The 21,330-nt window shown below is 42.4% G+C and overlaps 1 protein-coding gene across 2 annotated transcripts in view; it reads left to right on the forward strand.

Annotated features, from left to right (window-relative positions):
* Nucleotides 1-21,330, forward strand: part of SV2B (synaptic vesicle glycoprotein 2B) — a 64,940-nt gene that overhangs the window by 31,085 nt on the left and 12,525 nt on the right. For both annotated transcript variants that reach the window (XM_051796693.1, XM_051796694.1), the window contains exons 2-8: nucleotides 2,716-3,563; nucleotides 13,666-13,846; nucleotides 14,477-14,628; nucleotides 16,482-16,615; nucleotides 17,383-17,472; nucleotides 19,565-19,675; nucleotides 20,798-20,886. In XM_051796693.1, coding sequence (XP_051652653.1) covers nucleotides 3,083-3,563; nucleotides 13,666-13,846; nucleotides 14,477-14,628; nucleotides 16,482-16,615; nucleotides 17,383-17,472; nucleotides 19,565-19,675; nucleotides 20,798-20,886 — 1,238 coding nt within the window. In that variant the 5' untranslated portion in view covers nucleotides 2,716-3,082. The remainder of the gene's footprint in view (nucleotides 1-2,715; nucleotides 3,564-13,665; nucleotides 13,847-14,476; nucleotides 14,629-16,481; nucleotides 16,616-17,382; nucleotides 17,473-19,564; nucleotides 19,676-20,797; nucleotides 20,887-21,330) is intronic.

Below are 21,330 nucleotides of genomic sequence, written 5' to 3' on the forward strand. Positions count from 1 at the left end.
CATGCATCACTGTGAAGGGTAATTATAGCAATCCAAGCCTGCCATCTCTAAGACACATCATGATTTTGCATCTAAATGCTAAATGGGGCTGTTAATGTGAGTGAGCCAAGCTCAGCTTGAGTGAAAGGGTGTTAAAGAATCAGGTCTAGAGTGAATCAGCCTGTGCATATGTGGCAACAAAAGGAAACAAGTGGTGTGAAGTATGAAAGTGTAGTGTTCGAAAGTCTGAAGTTCCAGCCTGCCTTGGGCAATGCCCCTTCTCCTAGAGTGATCCTAGAAAATATCCATCCTACAAACTAAATGGGAACCCAGTGATTATTATTTACCACAGTCTTTTCTCTGAATTACATGTTCTTACCCACACAGGTGGCTGTCACTGGTCTATGAGGCTCATCAGTTCATGTCATTATTTCTTAGGTTACCCAAGATGTAAGTGATTCCATTCGGAAAATACCAATCTTTGTGTGTCAGTGAAAGAGCACAGATGCTTCAGTAGGTTTTTTCTAAGTTTGTGATCTTTGGTCCTGCTGTTGTGGGAAGCAAATAGCTCAACTTCCAGCCTCAGCAGCTTTTGAATAGAATAAAAAAAAAAATTTCTAGTGCTTGGTCCTTAAGAACATATTTTTACCTTCTGGGAAAGCAGGTGTAAGGTGAGGGGTAGGGTTTGTGAAGACTGAATCTGATCAGTTCTGTTATTGGTGTTATTATTGCTTCATCTCCTAAGATGAGTTTTCAATCTAGTTCTGTAGCAACCAGAAAGGGACAGATACAGTGAGATCACATGCTCCAACGCTGGAGGTCACTTTGAAGCATAACCTGCCAGCAGATGATATTTAAAGGCTTCCAAACTAAGGCCTAATGTTCCTTAGCACATATTGTTCTTTTTTTTTTTTTTTTTTTTTTTTTAAATAAAAGGCTCCTTCCCCTACTTTTCAAAAGAAAATATGTCTCTGTGGAACTACATCTGACTGTCTTGGAGAACACGATGTTCAGTCATGACACAAGTCTTTGCGTAATCAAGAAAGTTGAACTTCAAGACTTGGAGGTTCTGAGACTCAAAAGTACTTTTGGATTATTTAACCATTTGAGGTGACAGTTCAGCATTGAGACCAGAGCTGTAGAACTCACTTAAGTGTTTCTGATGGCTCTCAGATGTATTAGCTCCCCTGCGCATTAATACCTCCATTGCCAATGCAAATACTTCTCTTTACTGCTGCTTGCACTGTAGACTCCTGATCTTTATAACATAACCATAATGCCTTTGGGATCTTTCTGAGTCCTGGAAAATTGCCCCACTGCCTTTTTCACTTCATGCAAAATGTATGGTGTGATTCAGCATAAAGAAAGGGAAGAGGAAACAAATTGAATGCAGTAACAAATAGCAGAGGGGCAGAGAAAAGGAAGATGCTCTGGCAGGGTCTGCAGAGACCATGTTGTAATTAAGTGCCATAAATATATAGGCAGATAAACAGAAATGCAGAGGAAGCTTTTATAAAGTTTCTTGGAGCATCTCCCATGAACAGCACAGGCAAGGCATGGCCATTAATCCACACAGAGAAGTCAAAGCTCTGTTCCTTTCTTACTCTGAGCACTTGGGCTGCCAGAAAATCACAGCATTTGCAGCAGGAGCGATGCCCTTCTTAGCATTTTGTGAAAGTGCTACTGAATTTCTCTTCTGAAGTCATTTTAGCTGCATATAGCACTGTTATTTACAGTGCGTGCGTTTGTGTGCGCTTCTATAGGTCAACTGACTGTGTAGGTAACACCACCCACATATGGTGCCTGCCCATGTCAATCCATAGCTCATTTACACTTTATTTAGGCAAGCAGCTCAAAGCTTAAAGCAGAGTCCACGTTCTGTGCATGCCTACGCTGTGCTGGCTCCTCTAGCATGACTCCACTCTTGTTTCCCACATGCGTCTCCTTCCAAACTCCATGTCTACAGCTGTGTGTGGCAACAAATGCAGGGGAACACTGGAGAGCCAGCTGGCTGGAAAACACTTGAAAAATAATGGAAATCAGGTGTCCAAAATGAGTATGTGTTTAGATGTGTCTTGGCTTCCCTTGCTTCTCCCTGCAGAGAGCAGTGATTCAGTATTAGCTTTGTTTTCTGCTCTCTGTGAAAATCATCCCCTGTTGATGGTTAGATACGGGAAGAACAGAGCTTGGTGTCACTTTTGGTGACTTTATCTTGGCGGACACTGCGTGCACATCGTCATACAGATGGAGAGACACTAGGGGAAAAAAGAAGCCAATAAATGAAATTAATTTTGGGATCTGGATGAAGAAGAAAACCGAGATCATATTTTGTCTCATTATGATGGTAGGTAGTTGTAGGGAGCAGGGATGACTGTACTCTGAATAGATGGATAGAAACATATTTAGCAACCTGAGAGGCCTGTTCCAGCAATTCAGCCCAGTGCTGTTCTGCTTTCTGTGGAAACCAGGACCACATGTGGGAGGCAGGACTTCTAGGAACGACAGAAATTGGGACCACATTGTACTTTACATTCTACTTTATGTTCCCATTGAACTTGGTACACTTTATTGATAATTTTTTGCTGAGGCTTTGGGTTTTGATGATGCAAAAACATTCCTCTGTTGCCATATTGTTTCAATGGAAAAGCGTGCATTCAAAATGTTGGGTGTTAAACTCAGTGAATGTGTGCTTGCAAGCTTACTGCTGTCTCATTGCTATTGTTTCCTCTTTCTTAGGACATGACCTTCACCACCACAATGAATCAGGAAAAACCTGTCAAGTCCTCCTAATTCCCTGGCTGTGCAATTGCTGTTCCCTTGCTGTTCCCCAGACAGCAGCTCTTGTCACCCGAAACAGAAAAGCCAGCAAGTCACAAATGACAGCTGAAAAGTGAAGCATTATCAAAAGCTGTGTGAGACTCTGTCAAAGAGAACCTTTATATAGTAATTCTCCTTCTGAGGCTGGAAAGCTGTGTATCCCATCAGTGCAAAGAACAGAGAAAAGATATGTTTGAGTAACCAACACCAGAAATTGCACAAATCTGTACATATTTTAGAGTCTCTACACGCTGTCATCTACAGCATTTAGAAATCTCCATTCAGAATGGATGATGGATACAGAAACACAAACCAAGTCTCAGATGACTACAGGTACCAGGATGGTAACTATGATGCTCCCAATGATGGCTACTACCGTGGCGGGGATGAGCCCGCTCAAGAAGAAGATGCCCAGAGTGATGTTACAGAAGGCCATGATGAGGATGATGAGGTCTATGAAGGGGAATACCAAGGGATCCCACACCCTGATGACATTAAAGAGAAGCAGAAGCGAGCTCCTGCCGTGGCTGATGAGTACAGAGACCGTGCTGACCTTATGGCTGAGAGGATGGAGGACGAGGAGCAACTTGCCCACCAGTACGAGAACATCATTGAGGAGTGCGGCCATGGACGCTTCCAGTGGACCCTCTTCTTTGTTTTAGGGTTGGCACTGATGGCAGATGGGGTGGAGGTGTTTGTGGTTGGATTTGTTCTTCCCAGTGCTGAGAAGGATATGTGCTTGTCCAGTTCGAACAAAGGGATGTTAGGTAAGTGCCGCTGGCAAACAGCTCTTCTAATGCAGTAAACAGCATCTGGAACAGCTTTTCCTAGGGAGCAGCTGATTTCAGGATCTTCTGATGATTCTCCTCTTGTGTTGTATGTCATGCATAGTCATGCCTGGGTGGATCTGACTCAAGTGGGGTTTGTGCTACTGAGAAGGCAGCTACCCAAGAGCGGTGGAATTGTACTGAATGTGCTGTGGGCCCAGCGCTGGTCACTGTGGGCTGGATCTGAGCAAGGCAGCTCGCAGTCTGCAGGTCCACAGGGCAAAGCTCAGAGGGGTGTTCAAGGACAAATAAGAACAGTTAAAGGTGGATCTAGTGACTCAGAATTCAAAGCTTTTAGAAAGTACAGGTCTCCCTTTTCTTCAGCTCGAAGTCCCAGCTGGCAAATCATCTGTGCAGTCAGTTCCTTCTGCCTGCTAACTTCCCAGTCAGAGCAGTTTGTTCATATGTCCTGAATCAGATGTAGCCAATGGAGGTTTCTTTTTAGGTCTGTGGAATTCAATTAAAGTGCTGCATGTGGATCAAAGGCTGAGGCTACTGGCAACATCCCTTTTGCATCACTATTGACATCTCCCTGTGGTCAAAATACAAAGGCTTAGTTATTGGGAGTGAGACTGGGTGGAAAGGTTTGGATGAACAATATTTTCCTTGAACAATAGGCAAGCCAAATTCCATAAGCCAAAGACAGCAAAGCCTCCCACATTTCCAAGAATCAGGAAAGTATCCAGCATGGCCTGTAGTGAGAGCCAGTCACGCAATAGTACAGTCCATCTGGAAGGAAAATAAAGTAGGAATAACTGCTTTAGGAGGAATAGAGTGTGTTTTAATGGACATATACTGGAATTGCAGGGAATCATCAGGGCCTGTTGCTCATACATTCTGGGCCAGAAGCCCTGCCTGATGTGAGGTAAATGCAGGTTTGGGACCAGACCCCAGCCCTTGACTCAATTCTATTTGCATTATTTTATGTGACAAAGGCAATAGGTAATTTTCCCTATATAGACCTCTCCTCTTGGCGTTCTGAGGTTATAGACACATTTCTGTTTCTTCCTTTTACTTTGAACTTGAGGATCAGGATGTTTCTTGCTATAGTTAGCTAGGTTTGTTCTTAGTTTTAGTCTTTAAGGGTTTAATAACTATTTTTGCTTCACAAACCACTTAAAAATTCTAGCTCGAAATATCTCAGGTCAGATATCTAAAAGCAAACCACTCACAATTGGATCCTAATTTCAAAGGGACTTTGGAATTCACCAGCTCCCTGTGGGACACCAGGCTTGGTGTCTTTTCAGTGATGAGACCTTTATTGAGAAGCAGGTCATTTATTTTGGTGACTCTATGAAAGCTGAGATCTTCTGAAACTCTGACCCCATAAATATCTATCTCTGTGGAGCTCAAGCTCTGGCAGGCACCTGAATGAGAAAACTTCAAATGTCACAAGAAAATCTATCTTTGAAGTATTTCTGGCCCAGCCACAGGTAAAAAATGAACACTAAATCTCCCCAGAGAGCTCGTTCTGCTTTTTCCAGCTCAGTATTTGCAAGGCTGAAAGTTCAGGGTGTTCTGATAAGCTCTGAATAAATAAGGAGACATTTGGGTCTGTATCCAATCCCAGCTCCATCCTCCCGCGCACTAACTGAGCTAATCTGGGACTGCTAATGAGGGGAAGAGAACTCTTCTTGCTGCCTTTCCTGCCCACCTTTGAAGACAACTTGAGAGAACCTGATTTTGCAGAACAATTTTTCCTGTTCTCAGCTTGTTTGTTTGGGGGATCTGCTGTCAAAACTTGTATTCACACTATTTGATGGCTTCAATATGAGGGGGGGAAAAAGAATTTTCCTAAAAACAATAGGAGTTGTTTCATCTTAGATTGAGTCAGGGAGGAAAGTGGATATTTATGGTAGCACTCAGTTGTTATTGACTGGTGGTGTACATGGGGCAGATTGCTGATTCACTCCATCTTATTTGTTAAACACACTTTCTTACCTGCTGGATATTTCTCTGCTGCTGGGTCTGAGGTTTGTGAGATGACTCTTTGTGAAAATGAATTAAGTGGTGCTTAGAAAGCCTTAGATTGCACAGAGGTGCACTGATAGGCATAATGAATGCCCAGGGCATCAAGAAGTGAGGGTGAGAGCAGGCTGGAGTGGGTGCAGGGCTGCTGGAGGGCATAAGAAGAGAACAGTAAAGATCTCTGGATGTGGGCTTTCTGCCAAACAAAGGGTGACAGCAGCAGGGGACAGAGGGTGTTGGAGGTTTGACAGGCTGCAAGACAGTGCAGGGACATGAAGTGTGAGTGCAGACCTGCCTCCAGCACAGCCTGGCATCCCAAGTACTGCCCCTGAAAGAAGGTTTTGTCCCTTTTCTGAGCAGCTGTACCATGATAAATATCAGCTCTTGAAGGAAAAGGCTAGGGAAGCACTGTTACTGGAGACGAGAACATAATCTTCCTCAAAATCTTTCCTGGGTTAGCATCAGCACCCATCCTCCTGCAACTAGGAAAAAGGTATCTCCCACAAAGCCCATAGCCTTCAACACACGCTCATCTCCCTCTGTGATTCCATTCCCTCGATGGTCTGTGGCATTGCAAGTTGATCTCACTGGAACTCAGGGTTCAGTGACACTTAGGGGTCGACTTGGCAGCAAGTCAAAGAGCTCTTCACCTCAGTATCTGCCTAATGTGAGGTGACAGTCCTGTAAGAGTGTGTCTGCACAGAGTGAACAGGCAGGTGATTAGTGAAGGCACAGCTTTCCCTCAAATTATCACAGGGTTTTAGGGCATCAGGGATATTTACACATGAGCTACTGCCCCTTGCCTTGTCCCCACGTACCAGTAAAAACCTGCAGATAAGCTTGTGTTTATTCCCAAGCAACCACGTTTATCTCACCACGTTTTTGCTAAGGAAACATAACCAGGTTTTCCCAGGTGCAGTTAAGAGGTTTCCAGGCAGCTGCTAACATTTAAACACACGAGAAGGTCTCAGCCATAACAAGAGAGGCCAGGAGGGAAAAAATGGGAAATAAGTCAGGTGAGTAATCAAACTCCAGCAGAAACAGGAAGGGACAAATAAGAGAGATAAAGTAGATTCCTCCTAAAGACCAATTTAGTGAAGTTCAGCTTCTGTTAAAAGGACATTTTGAATTAAACACTCTGCATATTGCATATTTTTCCTCCCTTGGAAAGCAACCATGGGAAAATATCAAGCAAACTATGGCCAAATTATGCAAAAATTACAAATAAACAGATGCCCACGGTGTTTCATGAAATGTGTGAAGTGGATATGACACATCTTAGAAAACGTTTACATTTTATTCTGAAAATAAACATCTCACCATCAGATGCAAATTAACAGCGATTTTCACCCTAAATATCCCTAGTGGGACAAAACATATATTTGGAATTTTTCTGTTATGAAAAATGCTATTTTAAAGATGATTTCAAGGGCATTAAAAAAAAACAAACAAGAAAAAAAGAAGAAACAACACTATATATATTTTAGCATTTTGATTTAATCAACTTTTAACACTAGTTGTTAAGAATAAGTTTGGTAACATATAATGACATTATTTTTACATATTCATTTGATAAATCTGTTTTGCTTGAGCTTTACCAGCAACAGTCAGAACAATAATTAAATTCTTATTTATACTGAAAGAGAATATTCCTTGTCAGTATGATACAGCCTATCAGAAACATAATTTTTTATTTGCTAAGGATAATCAGAAGAGTCATGAAATTTGTATTTATTTATTTATTTGCTGAAAGGCACACTATCATTATCTGGAGGAACTTCTTATAAATATATATCTTCAAGTGCTATAAATCACCTCTCAGAGGACTAAATATTATATTTGCAAGCACAGAGCAGTAAGTACACAGCAAGTATAAAAGATGGTGAAATAGTAATGTTTTAAACTTCTTCACATCCTGCATATAAAAAACTTGAGGCAGAGTTAAATCATCAGCCCTCCCAGATCCCAGAGCTGCAGTTGTGTTATCGTCATTTCACAGCTCAGTAAACTGAGGAAATTTTTAAGGGCCTTGCCCATAACTGTAAAACAGCCACACCAAGGCTGAGAATAAAATTGCTTTTCCAGGCACACAGCTCCCTATTCCTTTTTATGATTTAATAATATTTTTTTAAGGAGAATATCATCTTACAGACTCTTAACCTCACAACGTTGGATTAAAAAAAACTAGGAAAGAAGATCCTATTAGTAATTATGCAGTTACGTAGCAATTCAAGCTTGTCTGTGTGAGTCAGGTTAAATAGGATGTGTAACAACATCCCTGCTTTTAGTTGTGTGAAGAGGATGTTTTAGTATCAGCTGAGATAAAATCTGGTCTCAGCTTCTCATTGACCTGAATTCACCTGATATGACAGTAAATCCTAATCCCCTCTGCAGAGCTCAATGGCTTTTGTCTACTTCTTCTTTTTTTTTTTCTCTGGCTAAGCACAGACAAGCCCAACCATGGCTGCCTTGCTCTGCCATGGCTAGTTGCTGCCTTTTTTGTTCCTCCACAGCCATTAACCCCAACACAGCAGCCAGCTAAAGACCCCGATGAGACCAGCCCATGTTCACATCCTGAGAATCGGGCACAGATTTCTGGCTGCAAATTCGCTTTTGGGCAGAAATGCTCCTGCAGACAAGGAGCATCATCACCTATAGTGGCAGGGACATATTAGGGGGAAAAAAAAAAGTTGTTTTTATGATTTGGGAACACCCCACACCTTGCACAGGTCTGATTTGGGGATGGCTGTGTCCCCGTTTTCATCTGGTGAGTTCCAGGTTTTTGTTGAACAGCAAAGGATTTGTTTGGCTTCCTCAGCTGAAAGCTTAGCTTCAGCAGAGGGGTTGGATGGGGAGAACCAGATGGTCCCACGAGTATTGCGGTGATGGGCAAGTCCTGTGGGGAGACTGTGAAGCCGCCTGAGCGTAAACAGCCGCCCACGTCCTGCTGGCAGCGCGGAGCTGGGCGTGCATCGCCCCGCCTGGGCTGCGGCACGGAACTCGTGGGCTCACCCATCCACCTCTGGCTCCAACGTGCACGATCCCATTCACCCGAGCAGCCAGATTCACCCAATATCCACACACAGATCTCCGGGAATGGAAAGCTGCCTTTCCCATGGGTGATTCACTTCTCGGTGTCAGAGCCATCAGCTGTAGAAGTCCCACTGCTTGTACTAATCTACAAGGCAAGCGTAACGAGACAAGCCTTTCATTTGACTTCCATTTACAGGGTTAAGTTTATTCATGGGGAAAGCACTAATAAGCCTACAAGGAAGAGCACATTAGAAATTTCAGGAAGAAAGGGAAAAAAGGTCACTCAGCCCTCATCTTGTCCTCTGTTGAGACCACCCTCTGTTCTGGCACACGCTGGCCATCATTATGGCACAAGAGAATTAGGACTACAACTTCTTTATCCCTTTATTTCAGTTACTTACAACAATTGGATCTTGTGCCTTGTGACAGCCATGTCCCAAATTGTCCAGACCTGACTCACAAAATTCTGTTTGTGTCCATAAGGTTCATCACTAACAGATTCTACACCACTAATACAGTGTTTGGATTTTGGTTTTATTACAGTTTGAACTGCAAGATATACAAGATCCTAATCATTTTCTTCCCTCTTCAACAGCCTCTTTTATCCCATAGGGCTGTACTGGTGGTGGTCTGGGATTTGTCAGCAGGTAGGAGCTTTCACTTTCCTGTGGTTACTGGCTCCCTGCAGACCAGAAATAACCCTACACTTGGACCCAGGCAGCCTCCTCACCTTCCTGGAAGCCCCAAGGACTCTGGGACTAATTCTTCTCATTGAGCTTTTTGTTTTTTTCTGCTAAAATTTTCTATTTATTCCCCAAGTCTTTGTCCTGTCTTAAAAGGGATTATTTTCAGATGTGCCTCTTCTTTAAGAACTTTAATCTCATTAACTAACAGTGAGAGAAATTCATGCTTGTTATGGAGATTTAGGTAAACCTTGAATTTTTTGTTTTCTTTCTGAAACCCTTACAAGTCTACTTTTAATTATATTGAAATAGCAAAAATACAGTTTAGCAGACACATAGCTGTCTACCATATCTGCATTATATTCTTTTACATATCCCTAGAACTTCAGATCTTAAATCCACAATTCCTGTCTAACATGGAGCTCACAACTTCAGTAAAGGCTAATAAATTTCTTAGTGTGAAAATGCTGAATATGTTACTTCTTTTCTAGTGGGAATAAGCCCAGTCAGTGGTCACATATTTTCCTTATAACTTCAGCATTGGATGAGTCATAACCCAAAATTTATTCTTAGAATTTCAGCTCTTTGGTTTTCCACCACTTTTATGGGAGGGAGGCTGTTGCAGACCTTCCCACAGGCATTCATTATACTCCAGCACTTGTGGAATAGTCTGCAAATAATGGATTATTCAGAGCTGCCTTTACCATTTCCTCTAAGCACTGTATGTGTCAATCTGGAAGCTGAGTCCTCCTAGCACAGTGTAGGTCTGCATGGTTTGAAGCTGAGGTTAGAAGTCAAGATTCTGGTGCAGACCATTGTAATGTTGTGCCGTAGAATATTTGATGGACAGAAGTAACCCAGCAAAGGAAATACGATTTCGTGATCACTTTTCTTGGATTACTTCTCCTTAAAACTTGACTTTCCTTGATATGAGCTGGGTCTCTCTCAGAGGTAGCAACCATCACTGTGTTCTCCAGAAGACTGTCTCTCCTGCAAGGAGACTGTATGAGTAACTATTCTGTTCCTCTTTGGGTCCCTGCCACCTTCTTGTTACTCCAGGACAGAGCAATCTGCAAAGCAGACATTTTTCTGCACTTTGAGTCCTGAGATCCATCAGCTGACAGACTGTTTTATAGCAGCTGCCCCAAAAATTTTAATTATTTTGGCCAGAACATGCAATCTTCCCCTCCGAAAAAGACTTCTCCATTATAATGAAGTGTCCTTCTGATTTTGTTTCAACCCTGAAATACACATTTCCATAACCAGGATCCCTCCCCTCATAGCCTGGCCAAGCAGACAGTCCCTGATTGTCCCTGAGGTTTCCTTTATTACAGATTTTCATGGTTTTAAATTTCTTGGCGATCATGCATTAGTTGGTTTATCATATATGATAACTAATTAAAGCAACATCCTCTGAATGAGTTTGTGACATTAACAGCTCTGCTGCGTTTTATGCTGCTCACTGTTTGATGGATGCTGTGTTACAGAGGTGTAAACTTCCCTTCCATCACAAGTTTGGGCTCACAGTCAGAGTCTGCAGGGGTTTACCTAGATAAGCAGCTTCACTTCACTTCTTAATGTCGAGTTTCAAGCACTGCCACATCCTATGCTAAGCCCATTCTTACCCTGGCCTGTGCCGGTCACAGCATCCAGCTGCAACAAACCACCAGCTAGAAGAGAGTAACAATCTCCTCCACCTCCTCCTGACCTGGGATGTTTTCTCTTACTAAGAGGATTTGGATGAACATCTGCCATCCAGGGATTTTCTCCGGAAAAAAAATAAAAATTAAAAAAATTAACTTTGGCAGATCATTTTTTCTTCCTCTTCAGGGTCTGGCAGTGCTGGCAGCACTTGCTGTCAGATGGGTGCCAGCGATGCACCAGAGAGGAGACAGAGGGCTCATCATCACCTCTCTCTGCTGGCTGCCATCAGAGCTGCTCCATTAAATGCAGCTCAGGAGCCGTGGTAAAAGCATTAAGCCATACAGCACTGCATTAAGATTCTTCCTTCAGAAAGGTTTTGGACTAAAAGAGTTTTTGCTTTGGCTCACCGTTGTAATTTGCACTTCAGTGAGCGAGGTGAAGGTCAAAGTTAATAGAAATAGAGATCCCAGACTTTCAGATGTGTGTGTATCTTCGCTTCAGATCAGTATCTGAAACCTTTACACACCTTCAGATCACCTCACAAGGACAGCTCTGGTCAGGAGGGTAGGGCAGAGAGAGTGAGCATTGGTTTCACAGAGCCACGTGCTCATGGTGAAGGTACAATTGGGATGGCAAAATCCTGTGCCATGGTTCTGGTACAAAGGCTTTTAATAGGCAAGAACAGATTTTTTGCCTTTGACACACAAAATCCTGACTGCCTGACAGGCATTGTGTGAATAGAAAAGAAAGAACCACTCAGAGAGGTGACCCTACTATGGAACAGGGAGACTTCAGAATCTGAACTTTTCCACTTCTGATCAGTGTGAGACAAGTGTCCTTCAAATGCTGCAATGGATCTCTGCTGCATAGCTTTTAATTTAGTAATGCATTTTAAATCAAGTGCAGGCATTTGCAATCAAAAGAAAGAATCAGCTGCCAAGTAACTCTCTGCATTAGCCCTTTTGTTGGGTGGCATAGAGCAGACTTTAGCCACCAGACTGATTGTTTTGTTTAAACAATGAATTGCAAAAATTTCATTGTCACCTTGTTTCCCAAGTGATGTGTTTGACAAAACAGGTCCTCCTGCAGGCCTCCAGAGAAGGTAAACTTGGTTCAAGGTGAGAAATGACCCTCCAAAGGGTCAATCATGCCTGAAAAATGTTTCTTTCAGTTGTATTTGTTCAGTCAGTGAATAGGAATGCTTCCTATTAAGGCAGTGTATTTACTTGCTCAGCATCCATTGCCTTCACTAGGGCCCAGGGATGCAGGAGCACTGCTGCTTTGCTTCAACCCCTGCTCAGCTGGGTCTTGAACCTGACATGCCCCCAGACTCCAAACATCCTCAAGCATCATTTTTTTTTCCTTCAAGAACTCTCTGCACTGCAAGTTCTGCTTTCCAGCAAGCAGATGTTCTCCATCCTGAAATAGCTAAGTTCATCTGGATCACATCCAGCCGTGATCAGGCTCCATCAGGATCTCCACAGCAGGACTCTGCATCCTATAGGCAAAGACTATAATCCTGGGGTCTGAGATGATACAGGAGGTATTCTTGGGAGCAGACTCTTGAACCTCTGTTTTCCCCAGGAAACACAGTCGTTGTCACCACTTTCTGCTGGACAACATCTGGAAAGTAGATAAAATAAAAGAAAAAAAAATTCCTTAACCTTTGAGCATTACTAATTAGTGCTATTTACACTGCTACCCTCATAAAGGAGAAGGCAATATAACCTCTGGCCTTTTTGGCAGCAGTGGCAGTAGAAGAGCCAAGGACAACTGCCACAATCTCCAGGCTAGAGTAGCAAGCACACAGTGGGATGGGTACAGAGAGACTGTTTGGAGAAGGAACCCATTCTCTCCTATTCAGCCGGGAACTAAATGAGTCACTGAGACTGTCTTTTGAGGACTGCATAGTAGAAGATCTAAGTCAAGTTAAAAAGAAGAATCCATTTTTCCTAACAGTGACAGACTGATAAATCTATAGAGCAAACTGTCAAGACAAGTTCTACCTTCTCCTGAAATTTTCAGGTCAAGAATGCAGTCTTGAGCAAGGTGTCCTATAGTTAGATGCCAGGTCTTGGCTCAGTAACTAAGGAAGTAGCTGTGCTGCACAAGGTGAGTCTGGATAACAGACTGATCCTTTCAGATACAGCTGTGAAAGGCAGAGAGTGAAAGAGATGAAATAATGCAAAGAGATTTAGCTGTGCTTCACCAGTCCCTCTACTCTCACAGCTTTTTGAACATAAACAGCAACCTGACAGAGCCTCTCCCTACATATCCTCCATCCCGCTGGGCTCAGGGGGGTCAGAGGAGTTAAGACATTAGATTTCTGTTGTATTGTTGGTGGCACATAGCTGGGACACGTGCATCCTAAGCTGCTTATGCCTGGCCATTGCTTACGTGCAGGGGATATGTGAGCAGTGAGGTTGGGGAGGAAAGATGTGAGTCTGGTCAAATGAGGGTATGTCCATATTGCACGTTGAGGTGCAGCAGGGAGTGATGCAAGATCATGGGCATGAGATGGGAAAATTAGGATTCACCAATGGACAGAGTTTCTGGCACCTGAGATCTGGGGAGATGGGGGTATCTTTATTGCACAGTTTGCCAGGACAACATCAGCTGCTGTATGGGTATTTTAAAATCTGCTTCTACATTTCATACTATTTCCACCCGGTTACCAAACTCACTGTCTCTCTCCCTCTCTCTCTCACTTACAGGTTTGATAGTCTACTTAGGAATGATGGTGGGGGCTGTCTTGCTGGGTGGCCTCGCTGATAAACTGGGAAGAAAGCAATGCCTCATCATATCACTTGCAATCAATGCTGCCTTTGCTTTCCTCTCCTCCTTCGTCCAGGGATACGGATTCTTCCTCTTCTGCCGCCTTATCTCAGGCCTCGGGTGGGTAACTGGTGAATCCATCCCATGTCCTGGAGGAGTCTCACCACAGCTGGGCAGTTTGGGAGTGTGGGGTGGGAGAAAGAAGGCTGCTCAGAAGAAACATCCCTGGTCCTGAGCCGGGATGGCACTGCCGTTTAGCACGTGTGGTTGCGTTACCACACTCTTGAACCTTAGAGCACTAGTGGCAGCAAAGTTTGGTCATTGACATTCTTCTGGTACTGCCCAAATTGCACAGGAAGGTGAGACTGATAAATACCCACCTCAACTTACAATCCTGATTGCCAAGGCCTCCAGTGAGACCCTCAGCAGTTCCAATTGCCTGCCTGTATTTTTCCTCCCTAAAATGAGTGATCACAGAATTACAAGAGAAGATGTCTAGGTGAAGAGCAGGCTATTACACTGGCTTTGTACAAACTGCACAGGAAATTCAGCTTTTAGAGTATGAGAACCCTGTTTATCTTTGATGTCTAAAGCTAGTTCAGCCAAGGAGTGATTTACATTTTCCCTCCAAGTCTCACTTTTGAGCAGCATATCTGTGGTTGTGACCTCCCCTCTTGATATGTTCAATCCTAACTACAAAGCCATTGAAGAAGACTCTCATTCTCCCCATGTGCTGTTTTTTCTCCTCAGTATTGGGGGTACCCTCCCCATCGTGTTTGCCTATTTCTCTGAATTCCTGTCTCGTGAGAAGAGGGGGGAACACCTGAGCTGGCTTTGCATGTTCTGGATGATCGGTGGCATTTATGCTTCAGCAATGGCTTGGAGCATCATCCCACATTACGGTAATTGCTTTGAGCTTTTGACTTTCTACACCACCACATTCCTGCATCTCTACACTACCCCAAGCCCCTGCACAGATAGAGATAGTCAGTCTTTACACATCCCAGCATAAACACCACTGAAAATAACAGATATCTGAAGTGCAGGGAAAGGTCTGACAAATTGACTGCATGACTGACTGATTGATACTAAGGCTGTAAATAGGACTGATGAGGGCTATTTTCCATCAAAAGCTTCAAACACACCCCTTGAATCACATTGCCAGAGCCTGAGCTCTTAATCTATATGGGGAAAATGGACTGAGATTATATTGCAAAAATTGATCCAGTTATCAAAAATAAATGACTTTAATCAGGGAATTACTGGATACTATGAATGACAGCAATGAGGAGAGCACATATGCTTTCCCTTAGCTAAGTGTCAAACTCTCAGGGCTGTGTACCTGCTGACACATCTGCCCTGCATGGGATGGGCTGAAGTCACATCTGACTTCACCTAAATGTGTTCAGGAATGGAAGAGGTTCCCTGCCCAGACCTGGAAGTGGGAATGAAAAAGTAGATGTTTGTAAACTGAAACATATTTGTGCACTGAGGGGCGAAAGTCTGCATGTCACATGGAATGCCTTGTAATTCGTAAATAACCAGGAAAACATCAGAAGCAAATATCTACTGGAAAAGATTAATTTCCTCAGTATTCAGTGACACCAGCTGTTTGCAAAATCCTGTTTGAGGAAAGTAGGACAGTCCACAAAAACCATGAAGAGAACCACTAACATTTACCTATCTATCAATCCATTTTTAGCATGCTTAAAGCACATTCAGTATAAAGAAATGTTCATGCTTTTGATTGATATGACAGAGTCTTTTGGAACAAATAGGCAAACTTAGTGCAGCAGTGTCAGGTTAGAAATAATTCTATTATCTGCAACTATGTTTGCTTTAGTAAGCCCTTATGTATTTACATGACAATTATTTTTCAGATGACTCTTTGATGTTATATTTTTATAGCTTCTCTTTTTTTTATTTCCAGTGTTCCACCTACTATTTTGGAACTTTATAAAATTGTTAGAACACCATGACCGGCTCAGATGAGACCTCTGCACAAACCATTGCTTGATGATTTTCTTCTTATGTGACTAGAAACGTTTATAGAAAAAAAGAGTGAATTAAACATTACTTCTGAGATTTGAGCCTAGGGAAAGTAATTGGAACAATGTAAGAATGACGCTGTACTTTCCAGTCCTTAGCAAGGGAATACCCAGCCTGGTCAGACACCAGGAAAAAAGCAGGAGAGGAGGAATCTCCAATGCAGGATTAGGATTTGGATTCTTCTAAATTTGAATCCCATCTCAAGTTTTGTGGGTCGGGAAAAAAATGAACTTGCCTTCCTAGCTCATTTCCATGAAATGTTTAATACATATGTGATGCAGGAGATGGAAAGGAGCCGTATCTAACGTGCCTCTCAGATCAGACATTTAACCTTTGTAAACTTTCAGTAACATCACTGGGCAGCAATAAATTATGGCCCTGATTCCTGTACCATTTCCCACCCTTATTTGCCTACAGCTGTACGGAGCTTTTCTAATCATTAGGTGATTTCTAAACTCAAAGATAAAAGAAGGTTTTTAAAAGGGCAGAGCCTGAGCAAGTATGTTCCAATTTTTGTAATGAACATGAACTCGCTGCTATCTACTGAGCATGTTATTGAGCCTCCAAGAGCCATCAGCACTAAGAATAGAAAACTTTCAACCTGTCCTCATGTCATACAGAGCTGTAAAGTTCAGAGCTGCTTTAGGAGAGAAAAACTCAGAATGCCTGGTCAGTATTTTTACTTGTTGGCTCTTGCTGTTTCCAGGCTGGGGGTTCAGTATGGGAACCAAGTACCACTTCCACAGCTGGAGAGTCTTTGTACTCGTGTGCGCTCTGCCCTGTATCGCCTCCCTGGTGGCGCTGAAATTCATGCCTGAAAGCCCACGTTTTTTGCTGGAGGTAAGATGATTCATCTGAACGTTGCAGTCGGATATCAGCAGAGGACAGGAGGTCCCTAATGTGTCACTGTCTGTCTTTCTTTGTCCTATCAAACACACAGAGCACAAGCTCAGAGGCAGAGCCACTCCTACATGTCTGCACTAGCTCCACAGACTGCTTAAACCCCAAAGATTATAGATGATGGGGTCAATCACTGATGGTTAGTGTGACACTGATGGATGGAGTTCAGAAAGAAGGTGGTGAGGACTGGGAATTTTATAAGTCCAACAAAGGCACTTTGAAAACATCTCACAGAATTTTGGCATGGAACTACAGAATCCTGGTGGAAGAGCAAAGGAAGGAGTGCATTTTACTGAGTAAAATACATAAACCTCAAAAATCTTAAGCAAGTTATTCTGTATTCCCAATTCACAGATGTAAAATGTAGCAATATCTAATTCAACTTAACCCTGCAAGCCTTTAGCAGAGTTGGGGTAAGAGTCCAAGTCTCCTTATCCATCTCCTCTTTCATCTGGTTTTAAAGCTCTATTTTTGACCCCCTTTCTGCCTCAGACAGTTTTAGGACAACTCCTTTCTCCAGCACAGAGATGCTGCACTCTGTGAACACCAGTCATGCTTTCAGCACTTCACATTTAATGCAGCCAGTGCTATCTGTGTGCCTCTCCACTGTGCTGGACCTCTAGAATTGGTTTCTCTCTGTACTTTGATATATTAAAGATATATTTGATATATTAAACATTTGTTTTCCTTTTCTTTGGTGTTTTCAGATTGGTAAACATGATGAAGCCTGGATGATCCTCAAGCAAGTTCATGACACCAACATGAGGGCCAAGGGCGAGCCAGAGAGGGTGTTTACGGTGAGTTTAACAAAGCCATCAGTGTGTGAAAAGAAAAGATGGACATAACCTTCTTTGGTGCAGCACAGCACCACTTTATTCCTCCTTGGGGCTCTTTCAGTGTAATCTCCTCCAGCAATCAGAAAAGGGACTCTGAGATACATTATGTATATTTAAACTTAGGTGCCAGTCTGTTTTTTCAAGAATTAATCAAGTCTGGGAATTGCACTGAGTACTTACTGTTCCTGGTGTTACTCTACATCATACAGACCAGTGATTTTCCAATTGCACACATGTTAATTGGTCTGCTCTAAGAGACTAAAACAAAATAAGAGAGATATTAGTCACATGGGAGACCTGAGTCACTCCTTTCTCCATTCTGGCTTCTAATCAAACTCTGATTAAACTTCATGTACTTTCTAATGAGCTTTCCAAACTCCACCTGCCTCACACCCAGTCTTTAATCTCTCCAAGGGAAAGTGGGATGAGTGGCTATTACTCATTAGTCTGCTCCTTGTTGTGAAAAAGGCCACACCAGTGGATTCATTAATAGTAGAATCAGGGAACAGGTTTATGCTGGGGTTAGGTGCAAATTACTATAATTCAGTTGTAAACTCCTAGTGAGCCAGCCAGGGAATAGCTCTTGATTTGTACTTTTAAAGGATGGAGAAAAGAAGACGCAGTTGTATGTAAAACATATATTTTTGATCAAGGAGGAGAGCAAAGCTTCATGTTCAGCAGGGTTGTCAGGAAACTGGGCCCCTTGGGAATGATCCTTCAAGGAAATCAAAGTTTCATATCTGAGCATGACAATTGTGTGCAGCTTCAGGTAGGAACTTAATGAGCATGTGTTATTTTTGGCTACCAACCATTTGACTAATGCAAACTCTGATAGAAAAGGTGAGAGAGACCTTCTCTTTAAATCCATAGCTGGCTTTGCTGTAACGCTGAGATGGGGGTTGAAGCTCAAATATATACAGATATATATAATCACAAAGTAGGGCACTAGGAGACTGAGCTCAGTAGGAGAATGAAGAAGCAGCTGTACAGCACCCATTAGTGCTTGTTACTCCATCCAGCAATGTCATGAGTGCTGCAGCAAGAGCTGATCTCAGTATCACACCTCGAGGTGCAGCGCGCCGGCTGAATTGAGATGTACTGACATGCGTTGACACAGGCAGATGATCAGTGTGGCTGGTGTAGCACAAACTGTCAGATTTTGTGTTTTTCTGATAGGCCAGAAGTTGGCAGTTTGTGGTGAGTCAGCTGGTACCAGGACACTTCCCAGATCTGACATTTAAACAGTGCCAGGAAGAGGAATGCAGAGACTCCACAGCTGAGCCAAGGCGCTCATTCACACCCAGAAATTTATTCAGCAAATTTTCACCTCCTTCATGTGTTTACAAACAGATTTGTTTTCCTTGAATGTATCCTTCACTTAAATTTACTGAACAAATATCTGAGACCAATTGCTAAGGTTTCATGACCAGTCCAGTTCAGATGTTCAGCTTTGAAAATTAAGAGTGTTTTGGTGAAGCAAACTGATTGCGTGGTGTGGGCTCACTTGATGGCAGGATGCATTTTCAGCTGCAAAGATTCCCATCTACACATTCATTTGTCATAGAAGTTCTGCCAGTGGCATTTAAAAGATGTTGATTGAGAAATATTTCACTAGCTGTCTTAGAGAGATCCTGAGGGCACAGTTTAGATAGAAGTGGCTGATCTTGGGGATCATTTTTACTATAATTGCCTACTCCTAATTTCTAGTGGGAATCTAAAGATAGAGAAATAAGGTAATATACAGGCGCATTAGCTAATAAATGAAAGAGTGAAGTGGACATGATGCACTTAAAATATTTCATGAAAGGAGAGAGAGATAGGATGAAAGGATGGATGAAAAGAAGAAAGGCAGGCTTATTTCTATAACAGTTTCTTACTGTAATTAAATCAATTAACTCAATTGTTAATGCTAACTTTTAAGGAAAAGATAGTAAGGGATCAGGTGGAAACACTGCCCAGAAGATGGTAGAATTTTAAATCCACCCAAGATCAATTCTAGAAACTTCAGTCCAATTTTTTTTTCTTTCTTTTTTTCTTTCTTTTTTTTCTCCAGGTTTCCTATATCAAAACTCCAAAGCAAGTAGATGAATTTATTGAAATCCAGAGCTCAACAGGGACCTGGTACCAGAGGTGGCTGGTCAGAATCACAACTACTTTAAAACAGGTAAAGAGAAGAAAAAAAATCACACGGGATTTTGAGTTTTGGGCTCCAGTGCCTCATTGCTTCAGGTCATTGTGCTTTAAAACACTGACTGTCACCCAAAAAAATCTGCAGGTTTTTTGCAAAGGGCTATAATCTGACTGTTCTTTCTGTGCAGATGTGTTCATCTACAAGCTGCCACACTGTCAGCCAGGCCCCAAAATGCCCCTGAGAGCATCATCATAGTCCAGCAGTGCAGAGCTTCCAGGACCAGCCACTGCCCCAAGCCCTTGGCTCTCCTCCTGAGCTGATAAATATTAATTCTCTCTCCTGAAACCCGGAGAAGTAAAATTACCACCTGCAGTGGATTCAGAAAGTGTTTGCTCTTTGTTCCTGCTGAGACTGAGTTTCAAACAATGTCTCCTTCCCTAATTTAACCTTTCACACGTGCTATGCTGCTCACCTGATATCAACGCAGGACTTTCGTTAGAACTTCTAGTCTCAAAGGATGAGCTGAATGTAAAGGAAAGTCATTATTAATTAAAGTGCTGTACTATTACTATATTTATGTGGCAAGTAAAGAGCATGAGGAGTTACATCCCCTTGTGTTCCTGGCAGTATATTCTGCAATGGGCCAAGAGGAGCAGGTCTTGGTTTGCCTCTTGCTTTGCTTGGCTTCTTCCCTACGTGAGTTCATCTTACCCCTCCTGAAGTGCCAGCTATGTTTGGGTTTTTGCTCTTCAGTTAGCTTTGGAGCTTGGTCTGAAAACGCTTCTGGGTCTATACATATACTTGAAAAGATCAAGTTGTCAGAAGGTCTGGGAAGGGTCTCATAACCACATTTACTGATATAACCAGAGAGAGACACAGCATCAAACCAGCCCAGACCTAGTCATACACTCCAGCACATTACAGAGGGCTCAGATCAAGTACCCTGGCATATAGCTGAACAAGTGACCTTTTTGTAAGCCATTTATCTCAATAAATATAATTTTGAACAAACACTGAATATAAGACTATGTAACATCTGACCTTCCCCCAATTAACCCATTTTTCTCACATTAGATTTATAATGCACTCAGAGATTAATCTGTTGAGTGTCTGCAAGGGTGTCCTGACAGATAATTTCTTCTTGTGGATTTGTAGGTCTGGGACAATGTGCTATATTGTTTAACAGCCCAGTACAGGATGAACACACTGATGCTGGCTGTGGTTTGGTTTACAATGGCCTTAAGGTAAGGTACTTTAACTTCTTCAGGAAACTAAAGAACCCTCAGAGTTTGAATAATTATTTACACATTTAAATAAACTATTACAAAAGTAATCCTGGTCATATTTTAAAGAGCCTTTGCTTACTAAGCTTTGCTCTCCTATATTGATCCATCTAATTACTTATATGAGATACAAGGTGCTTTGAACAAATCAGGGCTTGAGAAGTGGTCAGTAGTGTAGTAATATATTGACTTTCTCACCTCTACATCTTTCATTTGATCTTGTCCAAACAAACAAAAAAGATACAACCCTGCCTGATTCTCAGCTGTTCCTTAGTCTAGATCAAAACTATTCAGGTGAGCCTAAATCTATACTACAGGTAAATTTTGTCTAATTCTCACTTAAACCTCACACTTGCAGAAATCTGCAGTTTCTTAGTGCTCTGCTAGTCTCTTGGGCAGCAAGGA

The sequence above is a fragment of the Manacus candei genome, unplaced genomic scaffold (assembly GCF_025592945.1).
Source record: "Manacus candei isolate 608988 ecotype Guabito, Panama unplaced genomic scaffold, ASM2559294v1 h1tg000046l, whole genome shotgun sequence".
In the NCBI taxonomy this organism is placed as follows: domain Eukaryota; kingdom Metazoa; phylum Chordata; class Aves; order Passeriformes; family Pipridae; genus Manacus; species Manacus candei.